The sequence below is a fragment of the Geospiza fortis genome, unplaced genomic scaffold (genome assembly GCF_000277835.1).
Source record: "Geospiza fortis unplaced genomic scaffold, GeoFor_1.0 scaffold101, whole genome shotgun sequence".
Lineage (NCBI taxonomy): Eukaryota > Metazoa > Chordata > Aves > Passeriformes > Thraupidae > Geospiza > Geospiza fortis.
In genome coordinates, this window is record NW_005054388.1 from 1,221,797 (window position 1) to 1,239,945 (window position 18,149).

An 18,149-nucleotide genomic window follows, 5' to 3' on the forward strand; every position below is an offset into this window, starting at 1 on the left:
GAAAGAGCCACCAAAATAAGGTATTTTTTAAGAGTGGCTCTTAAGCAGTGCTAGAAATGCCACATCTGACTCCCATCTCTGCTCCCCAGTGTTAAATAGGGGCAAGGCGCTCTGGTTCTCCCCACAGCCCATCTGGGGAAGCAGGAGGATTTGTGCTTGGTGGCAGCAGCCTGGAGAATTGTTCAAGGTTTCTAACAGATCTGTGTCTGCCAGGCTGTCTCTGAAGATGACCTGAACCTTCAGGTGAGCTCCAGCTCCTCTGCTGGGGACGTTGCAGTCCCACAGCCACAAAGCACAGCAGGTATTCCCTGCCCACACCCAGCCCCTGGGACCAGAGAGTCAAAAATTATTATTATTAATGTTTTCCTTTCTGGTCTTCTAAAGCTCCACCATCCCAGTCCATCCTGATGCAGTCAGTGCTATTTTCACAGAACCACAGAATGATCTAGGTTGGAAAAGACCTTTAAGGTCATCTAGTCCAACCTGTGCCCTAACACCTCCTCACCAACTACACCATGGCACTGAGTGCCTTGTCCAGGCTTTGTTAAACACCTCCAGGGTGCAGTCTCAGGCCTTTGAGACAGGTTTCTGTTATTCTGTGAAAAAAAAAGAGACTGGGACATGCTGCCATAAGCTTTGCTATTGCCCCGAGACACTGATCTCACTGGAGTCCTGTGGCAGTAGCCAAAGGACAGCTGTGCCTTCAGAATGTGGAAAAGAGAAGGATGCTGTGTCATAAGTCACTGAAAAATGGTGATATTGCCTTCTCAACAGGGAAGCTCGGTGTGTCTGGAGCTCCTCACTGAAGAGGCTACACTGTCCCATCTCCTGGAATGAGTTTATGTATAGATAAAGCATTACTGATGCACAGTCAGGCTCTGGTCCGTCAGTCCAGCTGAGTGGTAGCCACAGGACATAAAAGCCCTGTTGTGAAGAGGCTGGGAAAGGGTATCCAAGGTGAAAGGGGTTGGTAGGTTGCACCTCAGCTGATGTGCTCATGGTGAACCTGGATATCAGGGCTCTGGGTCATTTGGTGGCCCCTCTCTGCTGGCAAGCCAAGGAAGGGCTGGATGCACCTTCAGGGATACAGAGGAGATGCAGATCTGGGTTCCAGCTCCTCTCTTGCTGCAGTGAAGGCACCAGAACCCAGAAATGCTGCAGTGCACCATGCTGGAAAGCTCAGCTTCCTCCTTGGAGCTGGGGCCCATTTGGTTCAAGTGTTGCTTGTTTGCAGCAGAGGTCAGGATTTGAGCCATGGGCAATGAAGGAAATCAGATCTTTGCAAAGGAGGAGTGCCTTAACAGGCAGTAAACATTTCTGCTCTGACTTGCGAACAGTCATTAAAAGCCTTTATTAAATTCTCTGTCTGTTCTGTTTGCCACTTAGCCGTTTCTTTTCATTCTGAAGAATTATAACTAAGAATGGATGAGGCTTTTCTAATATGACCAGGACACAATAAATCTGTGAAAGAACTGAGTTATCTTTCTCCCTCATAGGCAAAATTTTCCAATTGTTTAACAAAAATGTTGTTTTGTATTGCTATGACATGAGTCTTCATGGCTGTGAATACCAAGGCTCAACATTAAGCAACTTGTTTATGAAAACCAGACATGCAGTAACAATTAGAGAGTGTTCAACGTGCTTCCCCACTCGAGTCCATACCCTCTCCTCCCACTTGCTGATCTTCCCACTGCCCTGTGCAGTTATTTGTGTCTTCAGAAGGAGCAAACTGAGCTCTGCAGGGAGAGGGTGCAGAATTTCCTGAGTTCTGCCTTGTAGAAATTGGCATCTGTTGTTCCACAGAACCAGATCTTTGCTCCAAGCATTTGACAGCCCCAGACTGGAGGATGGCAGCTCAGCACCTGAAGAAGGAGACTGTGACACAAAACTTCCCACTGCAGAGAAACTGCCGCATCCATCACCATCCTTTCAGCCCAGTTAATACAGTTGTATTAGCCCTGTGCTCCAGTTCACCCCCATCTCCCAGAACTGCTCCTTTGTAGTGTTTGAATCTCCAAAGTGTTACATTTCGAAGTACATTTTGCTCAGTACCAAGAATAATCAGTCCTCTGGGATGAAGCAGATCACAAAGCCTGAAATAGGCCTGGAGTACTTTGGGAAGAAGATTCTTGTGCTGAAGGGTATTGGATAGATCCAGTCTGGCAGCCCTGCAGAGGCCTTGAGAGCAGTACAGTTCTTCATCTGGTCAGTGCTCCTCAGGTGTGGGGGAAAGGTTCAGGCTTCTCCTGGACCATTCTTGCTTGATGAGTATTTGCCTTATAACACAATTTATTAGTCTAAGCCATTTGGGTTTGGTTTTTTTTCTTTCCCCCAGGCAGTGCTGCTCTTGGTGTGACATGCACAGGCTGGGTTTAGATTGACTCCCAAGGAAATGGGATTTTTCATCTTTTGGACCTACCAGAGAGCTGAAAAATCATTTATTTCCACAGTGCTACTAGTAGGCAGCTGTTCATGGTGATAGCAGGAGAAAGGGTTATCTAAACATCAAAAAGCTGAGTGTTGGGGGATAAATATGTTGTTAGAGCAAGCATGACCTGGTGTGATAGATTTAAATCTATTTTAGAAAAGGTTTTTCTTATTCTGTGCTCAGTCCTGGAAATATTCTAATGAACAACTTGCAGTTGGAACAGACATCTTAAAAATCATATCCAGGGGCAAGGTTTCCAAGTGACCAAGCCCATCATGAAAAGTAGCAAATGCCCTCAGCTGTGAAGTTTGTCATGGTCTTCAACTGTAAATTCCTCAAAACAAATACTTGGACAGCTGGCAGATTGTACCATCGTTAACAAGTGTTCCCCAAACTGTGCTTGGCAAAGGAAAAGCTGTGTGTTGGAACCCTGGTTGCTGGGAATTTCAGACTTTCTGTGCTGCCAGGCACTGACCCCCAGGAGAACACTGCATTGACCTGAGGCCGTGGAGAAGCTTCCAAAATGGAGTGACAGAACTGCGATTGTGGCTGTGGAGTTTAAATAGAAATGTGTAATAATTTTTTTTATTTGTGTCTGCAAATCATAATTAATAATTAATTAATAACTAGAGTTTAAGAGTTTAGAATATAGTAATATATGTAAAGCAAGATGGAGGTTTTAGAGTGGAGGCTGCTCCTTCTTCTTCATCTTCTCCATGGGTTTGGGTGGTTTTGTGTCATTGGATAAAAAAGTCCCCATTGTGGGCACAGGTGGTTGGTTATTGGGTTAAAAGTAAAGATAATTTAGGTGTCATTTCTTAATTAGACAGTTTATCCTTAAAAGGCCTTGTAGAGAGAGAGAGGTAGGACTGCATTTTAGTTTATTAGAGTGAAGTGCTGTAGAACTCAGAGTTTGTGAGACTGTAATATAGATAAGAACTAATAAACATCTGAGTGCCAACAAGAAATTCCATCTCACACATTTAATCCTGACCCTGGCAAAGACTCCCCAGCTGTAGGAACAGCACTCCCTGTGGTGGTACTGGTAGATGTGATGTTTTCAATTAAAAGGTTGATAAGTGCCCCTGGTCATCTATGGTGCAGAACATTTGGTTGCATACTCTGTTATTCCAAAATATTTGAATGCCATTGCCAGAAACAGCCTCCAGCTTGAGGAGCTGCTCTTGAAAGCGCATGAGAAAGTGTTTGTTGCTGTATAAACCAGGTGGGTGCCAGGGGTAGGAGCTGTGTGAATACTCTGACCATGGTTGCTTTGTCACTTCTTCCATTTCAGCTGGATGCTGAGAAGGCCAAGCTGAAGCTGGAGAGATGGGGACCCCGGGATGCTGGCAGTGGGGCTGGAAGGAGTGAGGAGATGGAGTCAAGTGGAGACTGTGATGATGAGGATGGCTGCCAAGGATCCGGGGACAGGATGCACACAGCAGGTAAACACAGCTTCTCTAGGCACTTGGAGAGCTTAAATATTCCTGTGTCACAATTAGGTGGACAGAGCTAAGACTTCCACTGCTTGAATTGCTGTCTAAATCCTACTAAATTCAAAGGATTTGAATCTTAATCTGTGAAGGGCTGCAGTAAAAATAGAATGATACAGACAGTGACCCAATATAATTTAACACTTGGCATGCAGATAAAAGACTTAAATGTGGAGTGAATAATGTCTGCAGTGAAATCTGGATCACAGGAATGCTGAAGAGCCTTCCTGCATAATGTGGGCCCTTCAGATAAACAGACAATTGATGACCTTATAGAGTATGCTAAGTGTTAGCATAAACATTTATTTATTGCAAAATCATACTGAAGGATGATCCAGAGTTGGTTCAATTTATATATTCTTGAGGAAAAACCATAAGGAATACTGTGGGGTTTTTCCTTAGTGGTGAGCTGCTGGTTAAATGAAATTTCTTGACAGTCTCAGATATTGCATTCTGCAATATTCATTCATTAAATTACTTGGATAATATGTCATCAAGTGTAGAATCAGCTGCAGTATCTAACAACTTCCACCAACATACTGGCAATATGATATGCAGTCAAATTCTTTCAGTAACTTAATAAAAAGTAAGATGTTTCTAAATATTTGATATTATTGATTTACCTCATCTCTAGGTTCTGATTCATTTTACCTCACCAAAATGTGACTGATTTCATGTACCATAGTGTAAATATAATGTGGGTTGGATGTGTAAATACATGAAATACAGATATGAGAATGCTGAAAACAATGCCCATTGAGATGGCTGGAGCTCAGGTAGGTTTTAAACTGCTGCTTGATTCTGCTGAGAAAAACAAATGCCTTTTCCTTGTCCCTTTGCCCCTGAGTGGAGAGGGGAGGAGGTGTCTCATACTCAGGTAAGATTTGCAGACATGCTGTGATCAGCTTCTGGTCAAAACTCCAGCTGTCCCTGTTGTGAATATTTGTTCAGGAAAACCAAGCTTAAAGGTGTACTTTGGAATGTGTCAAAGTGTTACAGGTAATTGCAGTGCCAGCTTATAATTGAATTGAATTTTAGTTTGCACTGATGGCCTGTGTGATCAGAATATCATCACATAGGGACACTGTTTTTAAAAATCATTAAGTAATTACAACTGACAGATCAAGCAGAGGTTTTCACCATCTACTCACCAATATTTTTGAACAAAGGAACTTGGATACAATGTTATTTTAAAACTCTTTGCCTAACTTTTTAATTGTTTACTGTATTTCATCCATAAGCAAAGAAAAGAACCTTAAAGGTTTTAGGCCCTGGGGATTTAGGAAGATAAATACTTTAATATTATTTCCTCTCTGTGTGGAGCAATAGAAACAAAAGCCAGGTGCTTAGTGGTCTTCAATGAACAATCAAACTATCAATACACCATTTGGGGAGGATGTGTATCCATGCTTCCGTGGACAATGGCAGAGTTAAAAAATAAAATCTTGAATGCTTTCAAGACTTGACTTTCAGCTGGCTTTAATAATGGAAAGCTACTTAATGTTACTTTTTCTCCTTTTTTGCAATCTATTTAATTAAAATATTTTATGCTGATATCATCCTGGATTTAAAAGAATTATATTTATATAACTGTCTGTTTCAGAATTTAGCAGGGTGTATATCCAATTAAAAAGGTAGTTAGAATAAATTTTAGAAAATGGTATTGATTCATAACAGAAGAATAAGTATTTCATTGTGTGACAATAGTAATGCTCTATCATAATTATCTTTAAAATATTGTACTGTATACAAGCCACTAGCAGTAAATCTCTTTTCCATATCTGGATACAATTAAGAGATAAAATGCAGTAATCTCATTATGGAGCTGCTTTGCTTTAATAGAATGTTAAAGAAAAACAAACATCAGATTAGTTGAATTTCCCCTTGCTGCATGTCTGGGAGATGATGTTGGCAGTGGTACAGCCTGTGAACTTGTATTTCCTAAGCTTTAAACTCATTCAGCCCATCTACTCATTGTTTTGTGGAAGTGGAATATGGCAGCATTGCCTGTTCCCTGCTTGCCTGGAAATTGAGTGGTGAACTGGCTCTAAAGCCAAATCCCAAATGGAGCCCGGGTTTGAAGGGTGGAGAAGCCAGTGGGAATGTCCTTCCAGGTGTGGCTGAGACACAAGGAGAGCTGTGAGATGCCACCAAGCTCTTTGGGGCATGGTGGAGCACAGTCACACAGCAGGACAAAAGGAATGAAAAAGGAATAAAAGCCTTTCCAAACACAAACTTTCTGGCAAAGCAACCATGCTTTTAACAACAGGCCCATGAAAAACAGAGGAAAATATTTTAATGTCAGCCTCTAAATTGCAGAATTGAGAATGTAGTAAATATGTACTACATCTGTCATTTATTCAAAACTATATGAAAATTATATTTACTGCTCTGTGTGTTGAGACCATTGAAAAAGACTGAGATTGCTTTTAGTTTTTGAAAACCTACTGAATGCTCATTTCTTTCCACCCCCTTGAAAAAAAAAAGCCTTTTTCTTACTGCTAAATGACCAAGAATTTCATCAATTTATGGGTGACCATCATGAAACATTTCTGTTCATAGCTATTGGTAAAGATCTCCCCAGACAGGGTCCCCTGCTAACTCCCCACGTTGCTTTTCCAAGCTGCTAACAGAGGGCTGGGCTCCTGGGTTTTGGATTTCAGCATGTCCTGAGTGGGTGAGGGCTGTGCTCCTGGGTTTTGGATTTCAGCCTGTCCTGGGTGGGTGAGGGCTGTGCTCCTGGGTTTTGGATTTCAGCCTGTCCTGAGTGGGTGAGGGCTGTGCTCCTGGGTTTTGGATTTCAGCCTGTCCTGAGTGGGTGAGCACAGGAGTGATTCCAGCCAGGTCACTGTACCACCCTTTTCCCTCTGTTGGTTTTTATTCCCTTTTGGTTGGGGTTTGCTCTCTCTGTAGTTCAGCTCATCCTGCAATGGACAGTACAATCCTGTCCTTTTGTTTGTCACCTTCTGGCCTTTGAGACTCATGTCTGCATATCAATTAATAATTTTATTTTATGTCTATAATTAAGGTACATGGCTGTTAGCTATCATTTTATTTTATGTCTGTAATTAAGGTACATGGCTGTCTATTAGCTAGTGCTGGGATTTTGTTTGTTGCAAATAAGTCTTTGCTTGACCCATTCACTATTACCTGAAAAGATCAACACTTCTTTCATGATAATGGGCTTAATTATCTATTCTCTATCATGTGTGTTTATCCATGTGATTTTTAAATGAACAAGATAAATTCACAGGAAACCAGGATTCTCTTCAAAAATTATGGATGGTGGAAGATGCTTTATAATGTGCTGTTCTCACAGGCCTTACCAATTACCCTGAGCATCTCTTCCTGGGGAAAGCTGTGGGAACAGCAGTTTCCCAAGCAGGCCCATGTGTTATTTGTTGGCAAGTCCCAACTTTTTAATGACAACATCTGTGAATCATCTTGGAACAAAGCTTTGTTGGGAGAGATTTAAGAGGAGGAAAGCCAGCCATATAAATCTGGAGCGTGGATGGGGAAGTTGCTCTGTGGTTTGCCCTGCTGCAGTCCTGCAGGTTTCTAGGCAGAAGGGCAAAGCAACATCTTAGGCTGAGCCTTGCTGAGCCCAGCCTGCTCACAGAGCCAATGCTGTATGTGGTTCTGATCACAGTGAGGGTCCACTGGTATCAGACCTTGTTCTTTAGCCCTTACATGCAGGTGGGGATGCTGGAGAGAGCAGGGAGTGCTCAGTGCCCTGCAGGATTGAGGGAGAGAAATGAGAGTCCTGCTGCTCATGAAAAGAGAGCAGCAACAGGTTCACATTGGGTCCTGCCTCTGCTGCCTCCTTTGCAGAGGAGAAAAATGTTTGGTAAAAAGTGGGAAGGAAGTTTGTGCCAGGAATTCCAATTCCCAGCTCTGTGTTGTGATGAGGCCCCACCCAAGCAATGACAGCCAATATCAGGGGTCAGTTCAGGGAAATCATCAGGTGATTCACTCCTAAACAAAGGTGGAGGAAATGCTTAGGCCACAGGAAGGCTTAAACCTGTGTTTAGTGCAAGGCCAAAGCCAGCTTTGTGGAGACTGTGGGGCACTGTGGTGCCAAGGTTGTGCTGACAGCACTGTGTGCATGAGTCCATGAGCACACCTGCATGCAGGGACACCCAGGTGTTCCTGGATCCCTGTGTCTGAGGCTGGATGTTCCACACAGCCTGTGCAAGGCAGAAATTCATCCCAGCTTCTGTCTTGAGGAGCCTGATGCAACATTCTGCCAAGTCCCAGGGAGTGGAGCTGTCCTCTGGTGAAGGAAAATACAGTTTAGTCCATCCTTGGGCCCTCCTCCACTGGACAGAATAGACAACCTCAAATGTGTGGTGTACTTGAACTTCAGTCTTCAGATTCACCTCTCTGAGGTCAGAATCTATGCATGGCTCAAAAAGTTCAGCCCTCAGGTGGGACAGGTGTTAACCCCACTCCTTCCGACATACCTTGAAACTTGAGATTGTTTGGAAATGGAAATATGGAGCTTTCCTTTGGCCTGGCTCTCTGCCTTGTTCCACAGGGATGGATTTCTGCTGTGTCCCCATCCCAAAAGCAGGGGGTATCCATGAATAACAAGTGCCTGACCCTCAGGCACAGCAGATTTTTTACAATACCTCCAATCATGTCTGTCAGTGCAGGCATTCAATAAAAACACATCCTGGGACATCCCAGCCAGACTTTGACCATGACTGTGGCCTAAATGTGTTTTATTACTGTGATTTTTGCCAAATGCTTACCTAATCCCAGGAACAGTTTTATTCTGTACTTCTTCCTAATTCCTTCCTGATTCCTTCATGAAGCTCCCTCCCTTGAACAAGAACTTTCACATTTTGGACATCCCAGTTGAACATCCTGCCTTATTGTCACAGATCATTGCCCGGGTGGGATCTACAACAAATCTGCTTGGAACATTCAGATGACATGATTCCAACTCTTGGCTTTCTTCTTGGCTGTGTAGACAATCCCCAGCTTTCTGCTTATCTTTCAGAGTATCTGAAGAGATTATCCTCCTTGCACATGTGTTATTTAGGGCATATGAGGAGGATGCATTTTTGCCCCAGTATGCCTTTACAAGTGCAGACAAGTAAATTTTCTTTTTTTCTTACTGTCTTCTCTCTGATCTGTATCTGCTCTCACCAGCAAGGGAAAGTTAATGTGTTTCTCTGACTGCTTATGAATGTTTCCATTATCAGTTTTTTCCTTTTGAATATCAAGATTCTTTAATGCTTTATTATGTTATCATTCTCCCAGCTTGTCAGTCTTTTCTTGGCATCAGTATTACTGTGTGACCTGTCATTTTAATCATCCTTCATTTCCATTCCCCATGTCACAGGCTGCGCTTACACTTGTATTTATCCAAATACGCAGTTGTACAGCTGCTGATTTTGTAATTATTAGTACAAAACATCAATATTCTGAGATCATAATATCTGCTGGCAGTCAGCCATGCTCGTCAGCTTCTCATTGCCACACGTCCTCACAGATGATCCTGGCTCACAGAAATGCTGCATTTTCAGTCTCTGCTATCTTCTGCCTAGAGAAACCTCTCCATCACACCTCCTCCCCATCCTGCTGCCTTGCAGTGCCATTTTTCTACATCCTTTGTTGCTCAAGACATTTTATCTCCAACTCTGTTTTTAGAAAGCCTATAAATTCCTAGATTGCCCTCAGCATAAATGCCTCATTCTGTCCTCAGAACAGCGCAGTAACATGTTAAACCCTTACAGAAGTTTGATTTTCAAGAAAACGCCACCTTATACTTGCCATTTGGGGTGGTAGAGAGACATGAGCCTCTGTCAAGAGGAGCAGAAGCAAACCCTGCCAGGGTCTTCGGCATGTGTGGGGGACATGAGTGAGTGGTTCCACAGCTGGCAAATTTCTGGCTGTGGCTTCTGTTTTAGGATACAGTTTGGGAGGTGACATGGGAGCAGAGAAAACCAGAGAAACCAAAATAATCCAATTAAAAATACAGATTTTTTGATTATTTATTTGAACTTGGGAAGGTCTGGTCCTGAGGTGAGTGACTTTGATGTCACAGTGATGTCCCACCTGGTACACCTGGCTGAGGGATTCTCTGGGTGGCAGTGGCATTTCCTGCAGGCTCTGCTCTGTGCTGAGGGGCTTCAGAGGGAAGAGAGTGTTGTAAAGGGAGGGAAGAAGAAAGAAAAAAAAAGAGAGAGAGATAGAGGGAGGTTTCCTCATCTCTGCCCCTGGGTAAATCTATCTTATAATCTGCCAATACAGGAGTAAGTTATTTTTTGTCATTTAGTATAATTTTAACTGAAATGAACACAAGAATCTTAGAATCATTCCTCAACCTTCCTCACCCTCAGCATTGATGTGACAGTTTGAGGTGTAAAGGAATGGGATCTCAGTTCCTTCAGATTCTCACTCCCAGATCTGAGGTGAGAGTTTCCAGCACCACCAGGGCTCCTGCTCAGATCCACTCAAGACAGGAGTTTTTGCCAAGCTGTAGAAATAACTTTCTGCACGACCAGATAAACACATCCCCTGCAGGAATTTCTCCTAATGCTGAGCAGAGCAGTAGCTAGAGGAACAACAGACTGTGTGCCAGCTCTGTGACTCTCTGAACAGCTTTGGTGCTATCTCTGGTGCCTTCAAAGAGGCAAAATGGTAACTGGGGAAATGCTGTTTTACCATTTCACCAGAGAAATGTAAATTGCAGCACATTTCTGATCATCCTAGCAGCATTTAGACAAAATTAAAAGGTAAAACATTTTAGTTGCTTAAGGTACCCTAAGCCTTCCCATGCATGTTCTGTAGGAGGAAATTAAACATTGGAGAGATCAGGATAAAGATATTTGGGGCTCAAGTGTTTGCAGTAGTTCTGAATAAGCAGCCATCAGGGACTGCATTGGAGATCACTGAAGGGTAATGAGCTTTTACCAACTTCCTACTAAAAATATTTCCAGTAATCTCTGTCCCTTGAACACACTTCTTACAGCAGAACAGTTTTCACTGCCCTTGTCAGCAGTATTTTATCTGGTTACTTTCCACAGGAGTAATTCCATGTGTACATCTATTTCTGAGATGGGTTTTGAAAACAGCCCTAAACTGAAAACTCATTGTTCTCATTTTCCAGTGAGTTCCCTCTCAGCAGCATTTCTCACAGGTATTAATGAAAAGGAATTCTTTTAAACAGAAGTGTCACAAAGCTGAATGGTCCTAAACAGGACCATAGTCAAACCACAAAGAGCATGAACAGAAAGAAGCACCTTGGTGTTTGATGGCTAAAACATGAGAAAAAGACAGGTTTCTAGGAAAAATTGCACTGCTAAACACATGAAGCAGGACATTTTGATTCAGACTGTGGGAGCACTCTGCAGGTGGATACTTTGACCCCACAGTCGTGGTGCTTTTTTCTGGGAATGTCATTTGCAGGAGCAGGCTGGCATCCAGAGCTCACAGGTGGAGAATAAAACCAATCCTTCACATGGAGCTCTCGTGAGGTGTGTGGTTTGCATCCTTCTGACAAGAATGCATCTGAGAGCTCCAACATCTTGGTCATGCCACACAGTGATAGGGTAAATATGAAGGCTGAGGCAATCTACCCCCAAAACATCATAAAGCCAAAATTAATTAAGAGGAGTTAGCAGCAAAAGGTCCTTCAGATTGCTCCAAAACAGATAACTCATATTATTTAATGGAAGCTTGTCACTGTGATATTTTCTGAAAAAATCCCTTTGCCAGGATTTCTTCTCCTGGGAAGTTGAGAAGCCTCAGAGAAAAATGTAAGTAATAATTATCTGATTGCTTCTCCTGTGTTTGCTACTTTGGAATGTGGTCTGGAGATTGTTTACCAACAGGTGCATGTTTGATTGGTTTCATGTGAATTGTTTTTAATTAATGACCAATCACAGTCCAGCTATGTCAGGACTCTGGAAGCAGTTATGAGTTTTTATTATTCATTCTTGTTAAACCTCCTGATGTATCCTTTCTCCTTTTTCTCGGGGTCGGCTGCTTGTTCTCTGCCCCCGAGGTGAGTTGGGTGGTCCAGGGAGCGACCCCAGGCTCTGAAGAATGAGACTGGACTCTTTGCTGTTCGGTCTTCAGGTTGTTTATTAAGTCTTATCTACAAAATTTTCTTCCTGGCAGACAGAGGTCTGACCAGCAAGGCAGCCACGACGCTCCCCGACCGCCCCCAAGGCTGCTCCGTCTCTTATACCACAAATTACGTATATCATATTTACCTTTACCTTCCAATACCTATCACCCATGTTGGACAGTGCACCCCTTCCCCAAACCAATCCCTGAGTGCCAACACCACAGCAGAAGATGGAGAACAAGAAGAAGAAGGAAGAAGGATGAGACACGCCCTGTTCCCTCCATCTTGTCCCCATTACCTTTATACAAAAATTTTTAAAACTTATATTTTCACCCTGTGTACACCTTATAAAAACACCCTTTAAACCTGTGACACCTTCCAGCCCTCATACCAAACTGGCAATTCATTTGCAGGATCGAAATCCAGCCACCAAGTGTTCTGGGCATCATGCCAAGATCTCCGAGCCCCCTGACGGGGTTTCGGCTCTCGACGTGGTCTCGGGGGACTCCTCACATCCGGAGTGATGTGCAGAGTTCCCACACTTTTTTAGTATAATTTTACTATAGTATTCTTTTAATATAATATCATATCATAAAATAATAAATTAGCCTTCTGAGAACATGGAATCAGATTCTCATCTCTCACCTCATCCTGGGGTCCTCACAAACAGCACAGAATCTCCCTTTTAAATATCCATGCCATTAAAAATTCTCCAAACAATCCAGCCAGCCCAAGGCAGATGTTCACCTGCCAGTTGGTTTTTGTGCCTCACAAGGGAGGAGCACTTACCTGGCCAGAGCCAGGTGACAGGGACATTGTTTCTGCTCCTTGTGCTGCACCTCTGCCTCCTTCCCTCCTCACCTTTCTGCAAGGAAGGAAGATACTAAAATCAAACCCTGGGCCTTGTTTCTTCCAAAGGTAAATTCTGGCAGGTTAATTAAGGTAAGGTTATGAATTACTGCAACCTTCAAGGCTTTAAGAAGCCCTCTGCCATCTCTCATTGCACACAACAAGTGCAAGGCAGGTGGTGCAGCTGCTTGGCAGTGGAAGTAGAACTGAAAGTTCCTGACAAATGAAAATACACTTTCTGTTATTCCCTGCTGACACCTTCCCTTGTTTTATGGTTCAGAAGGAAAGCCTAAGCAGTTGCTGTTCTTATAGAGGAGGAAAAGAACTGCTCTGGTTTGTTTTCCCTCCCTCTTTTGAACCGATGTTTCTTGGGGGTGCTTTGTCTTTGCTTTCAGGGAGAAGCTGCCTTGAGCACACCAGGTGCACATTTGGAGGTTTTCTATTCCTTGATTGTCCATTTTAAGGTAAAATAACACTCCTTAAAAGAGTTCTGTTGTGCCTGAAGCCAGCAGATATGCCATCAGAATGTCTCAGCTGAGAAATTTAGGATCAAAACAATACCCTGAAAGCAAGCACAGTTTAGTTTTACAGTGACACAGAGCACAGCACAACTGCTCTGTGCTCTAGACTCGATTTACTACAAAAAGAACAGAACTTCAGGCTAAAGTATGTGACATATCAATAGGATCAAGAATTTATAGGGCTGGATCTGGCTGCCTTGAGATCAAGGTACTTTAAAATAACTTAAGCCAGCTGATGATCTTGCATGTACTTAAATACCTTCCCTGAAAATTGTTCAAAGATTAAGCACATTATTCCTCAGCAGGTGATTTTGCATCTGGTTTATCCCACAGTGTCTCCTGTCTGCTGGTTTCTAGGAGTGTTTATTTCTGTCCTTTGATCCTGAAAGCAGCCAAGTAATATTTCCCTGAAATCTCCAGTTTGGACAGGACAGGTGACACCTTTCAGAGGCCTTTTAGGGTGTCTTGGGCTGTAACATCACCCAGTGGCCCCAAACTCAGGAACCAGATTTAACTTGCAAAACAGGGAAGTTAGAAACCTTTTTGGGTTTATATGAGGTGCTGAAGTGTGGAGCCTCAATCTGTACAAACAGGGTGAAGTCCCTAAATTATGGATGACTGTGGGTCATAGTTCTCAGTGATGGAAAAGTCAGCTGGATACAAGATCCTACAGCACTTCTAACACTGCTGTTAGTCTGGTTTCTTCTATTTGCCTCCAACAATTGCCCCTCATGTTTACTTGTATCAGAAGCTTTTATTTTTCTAAATTGCATTCTATTCTTAGTTCAGGCTCCTAAATATCACAATCAGAAAATGTTGTCTTTCCTTGTCTTCCTGTCTTTTAAGATTTAGACAGATCATCTGACATTCTTTAGGTTGTCTTCTTTAATCTCCCTATTGTGCTTGTTCTTCTCTGAATGCCTAATAGTTTGTCAAGCCAAATTTGAACTATTTCTGAAATAAAAAAACGTAAAGAACCAACCAAACTTTGACTATGACAAAAAGGTATTTTGAAATTAAGAAAATGGTTTTGGTTTGGGGTTTTTTTTTTAATCTCCTGAGGTGTCTTGCATCACATTAGTTTGTTCATCTTCTACATAAACAATCCTGTTAAGTTTGCAGACCAGTCTTCAGTGAGATTCAAGTCCATTTCCTGCTTTAGTGCTTTCTGAAATGATGCACATTCTTGATCCAGGTGTGATCTGCACAACCAAACCTCCCTTGCACCAGCAATCTACCTGGGCAGCTCCATTGCCCAAAAAGGGTGAGACACACTGGTCTGGTGCCCTTTGGGAGAAACAGAATGAGCATTTTGGAAGAGCTGAAAGCCGTAAGTGGATATTCTGGGGAGCAAACTCCAACTTTTGAATATGCAGGCAGTACCATTTCTGTCAGTGTGCAGACCATAAACTCTCACCAGATGAGCTGGGAATGTTGAACAGTGGTGAGGCAGGTAGCACACAAGGGAACAACTACTCCTTCAATGTTTATTCAATTTACTTGTGAAAGTCATTGAATATTCTCACTACCACAGCTTTAGCCCACTTACCATGGAATTGCTGCCCACAGTTAGCAGTTAATTCCCAGAGAGAAGCAGGACTGGGTCAGTGTGGGCATGAAAACCTCTTGGGATCACAAGAAAGTAGAAGGAGACACTGCAATCAGCTGAAAGAACTGTTACTTGCACAGAGAACCTTAGAAATTCTCAGCTTTCCAAACTATTTGCCATTCCTCTCCAAATTAAAGAGATTAAAGGGAATTTGTTCCTGCAGCATTGCAAGTGCCTGGTAATAAATCATCATCTGATATTTATAGCCCAGAATTAAGAGTGGTGACTCAGACACACTGCTGACCATTTGGTAGTGAAGTCCTAATAACCCAATCTGGAGCAGCAGGGAAAGGAATGGATCTCTGATGTGAAGTCAGACAAGTAATTTCCTATTTAAAATTTGATTAGATAAAATCTTTTGAACATGTGCTTGTAAAGCAACAGCCTGGTTAAATATGTATGGAGCTGCAGCACACACAGGACACTGCTCCAACAGCACAAAGAACATTGGCAGTAACCTGAACGTGGAGGGGCAAGCACAGTGCCCTGGGCTAAACTCCATCAGGATAAATCTCTTACACAATAGAAAAACAGTAGAGCTGATGGGGAAAAAGCAGTTTTCTTCCTGTTTAAAAACCCACAAATTTGTTTCTCTATCGAAAAGGTTTCATTTTGAAAAATGGAAACATTTGTTGTACATATGCAATTGGAAGAATGTTAATTTCAGGGGATATTTTTTGTAGGTTTTGAACACAAAAGGGAAAATATTGATTCAAGCTGGAATATTTTACCCCCTGCAAATAATATATAGCTTTTATGATACTAATAATGTATAGCAAGCTTGATATTTTTAGCCAGAAAATTCTTGATTTAAAGGCATTACATTCTAAAATTCACAAGAAAGAATATAAAGGCCAGAAAAAAACAAGATGGGGGAGTTTGGCCTGATTCTGACCCAGTAATTATCACTGGGGATTTTGCTTTTGACTTAATGAGACAACAGTTTGAGCCAACAAACAAAGGGTTGGATTCTGCTGCCCTTCTCCCTCCTGCCCAGGGTGGTAACTCTAAGGCTGCTGCCCAGGGTGACCTGCAGCAGTGAGCTTGGCCTGTGCCACAGCACAGAAATTCCATTGCTTCAGGTTAAACAACTGTGACACTGTCTTTCTTTGATATCCTGATTTATCTAATTTACACAGGTCATGGCCCCTTTTGAAACTCAGCTATTGATAATAAAACATCCTCTAAAAGTGGGATGCAGCCCCAGATCTGGGGTAGAGCTCCATTGCAAGTTCAAGCAGAGAATCCATTACAGTAGTTTAGTACAATTGCATCCAGGCAGGAAGATTTTTATCACTTATCATAAAAAGTACTTGCAGAACAGTCCTGGGAATTGAAATATTCATGTTATATTCATGCATTAAAAAATTACTATCTTTGAAAATGACCAACTACTCATGTTCACTGGAAGTAAGTTTTTCTCTTTCTCTCTTCATGGAGCTCTACATTTTTTATTAAAGCCATGGGAACATCATTCCTTTTGTAGAGTCCTTGGTGTGAGAAACCTCCCTGTGTTCCAGCAGTCTGGCCACTACCTGCTGCACTTGTGTACATTCCATGGACATAGGGGATTTTTCTTGGAAGTTCTTTGCCTTATCCTTTGCTTTATCCCTGCCTTTCCAACCACTGTCCCTGCAGATTTCATTCCAGCCCTCCAAGGGCTGCACAGGAGCATGGATGCATCCAGGTGCTGCCTGGCTTTTGCTTTTCCAAAGCAGAAGAAAAGCCCTGAGCATCAGCAGAGTCATGAGGCTGTGTCATACTCAAAGCCTCCCATTTGGAGGCTTTTCCTGTAGCTGCAGAGCAGTTCTGTGGTTGGCACTATCACATGTTTATGTTTTCCCCTCAGACAGGGTGGAATATGGCATTGCCCTGTAAGAGAGCCAGACAGCTTCTCAGCAATCTCACCTCCTGTTATGCCTTGGGGTAGCTACCTAGAGCAGAGGCTGGACAAGATTAGGAGAATAAAGTGGGGATTTATTGAAGGCCTTCAAACAGGTTCACCTTGGGCAGTCACAGCCTCCAGAGGCTACACCCAAGCTGGACAATGGGCACCAGTTTTTCAGACATTTGTAAATTTGGTCCATTTACATACCAGGGGTTAATCCCTGAATTACAGCTTCAGGTAATGAAGTAATTTACCCCCAGTTTGCTGCCCCTAATTCACTTTTGTTTGTACTTTTTGGGTCCTGAGCCTGTGGGGTGTCCTTGGATCTCAGGTCCAGAGGGATTGTTTGGTCTGACCACAATGTGAGGACAGGAACTCACACTCTGTGTGGAGTTTGGAGTGATGCACTGATGCAGTACAGGACCTGAAAAATACAAAAGCTGGAATCCTAAGGCATCACTTGCAGTCCAGTCATTGCCTCCACAGTTTCAGTGGCTGCCCATGGAAGAACTCTCTCCTCTGTCTCTCCAGCCCACAGCCACTGGTGTGTGTTGTTCCCTGTGGCCTCCTAATCCTGTGGGGTTGGGAATGCAGATTTTCATGGAGCAGTGTTCCCTGGTCAGGTCCCTTGGTGCTGAGAGGGGATTCCTGCCCTGGTGAGCAGCATCTGAGATTCCTCTGTGACTCCTCCATCCCCGTGTGGTTCTGCCCTGCTCCAGGCATTCTGCTGCATGTGCAGTCCTCCACACTTGAATAGGAAGGCACTGGCTGTCTCCAGGCTGCTTTAAGCCTCAACATAAACTCCACATGGATATCATGAACTGAAAAGAGCTTTATCAAAAAAAAAATCACTTTAATCACATTCCAGAGTCCTGACAGGTAAGCAGGTCCTTGACAGCTTGTCAGTAAATGAAGACGTGTGACACTAATGGGGACACAGCAGTGCTTCATTTGGGTATCACACCCAAAAGCATCACTGGGGAATGCCCAGTGGGAACCTCCCCATTAATCCAAGAAAAGCCCCAAGAAATCAATGTGCATCCATGGGGCTGTAAACCTCCAATCCTTTTGAGTTCCCCCAGCAGCCTGGGCACTGTCAGCTGAAGTTCTGCTTTAAAATCACTTTGCATCCTCTTTGTCAAGCATATTTGCATAATCTGTGTCACAACAAAAATTGGAAGTGTGTTGTATCAAAGAAGATTTGAAATGAATTTTTTAAACTACAGATAAATCATAAACTTATTTTTGCAAACTGTATGAAAATGCATTGCAAACTGT

The 18,149-nt window shown here is 42.9% G+C and overlaps 1 protein-coding gene across 2 annotated transcripts in view; it reads left to right on the forward strand.

Annotated features, from left to right (window-relative positions):
- LOC102031844 (glypican-5-like) overlaps positions 1–18,149 on the forward strand; it is a 350,144-nt gene that overhangs the window by 245,302 nt on the left and 86,693 nt on the right. For both annotated transcript variants that reach the window (XM_031060688.1, XM_031060689.1), the window contains one exon: positions 3,723–3,873. In XM_031060688.1, the coding sequence (XP_030916548.1) occupies positions 3,723–3,873 (151 nt within the window). The remainder of the gene's footprint in view (positions 1–3,722; positions 3,874–18,149) is intronic.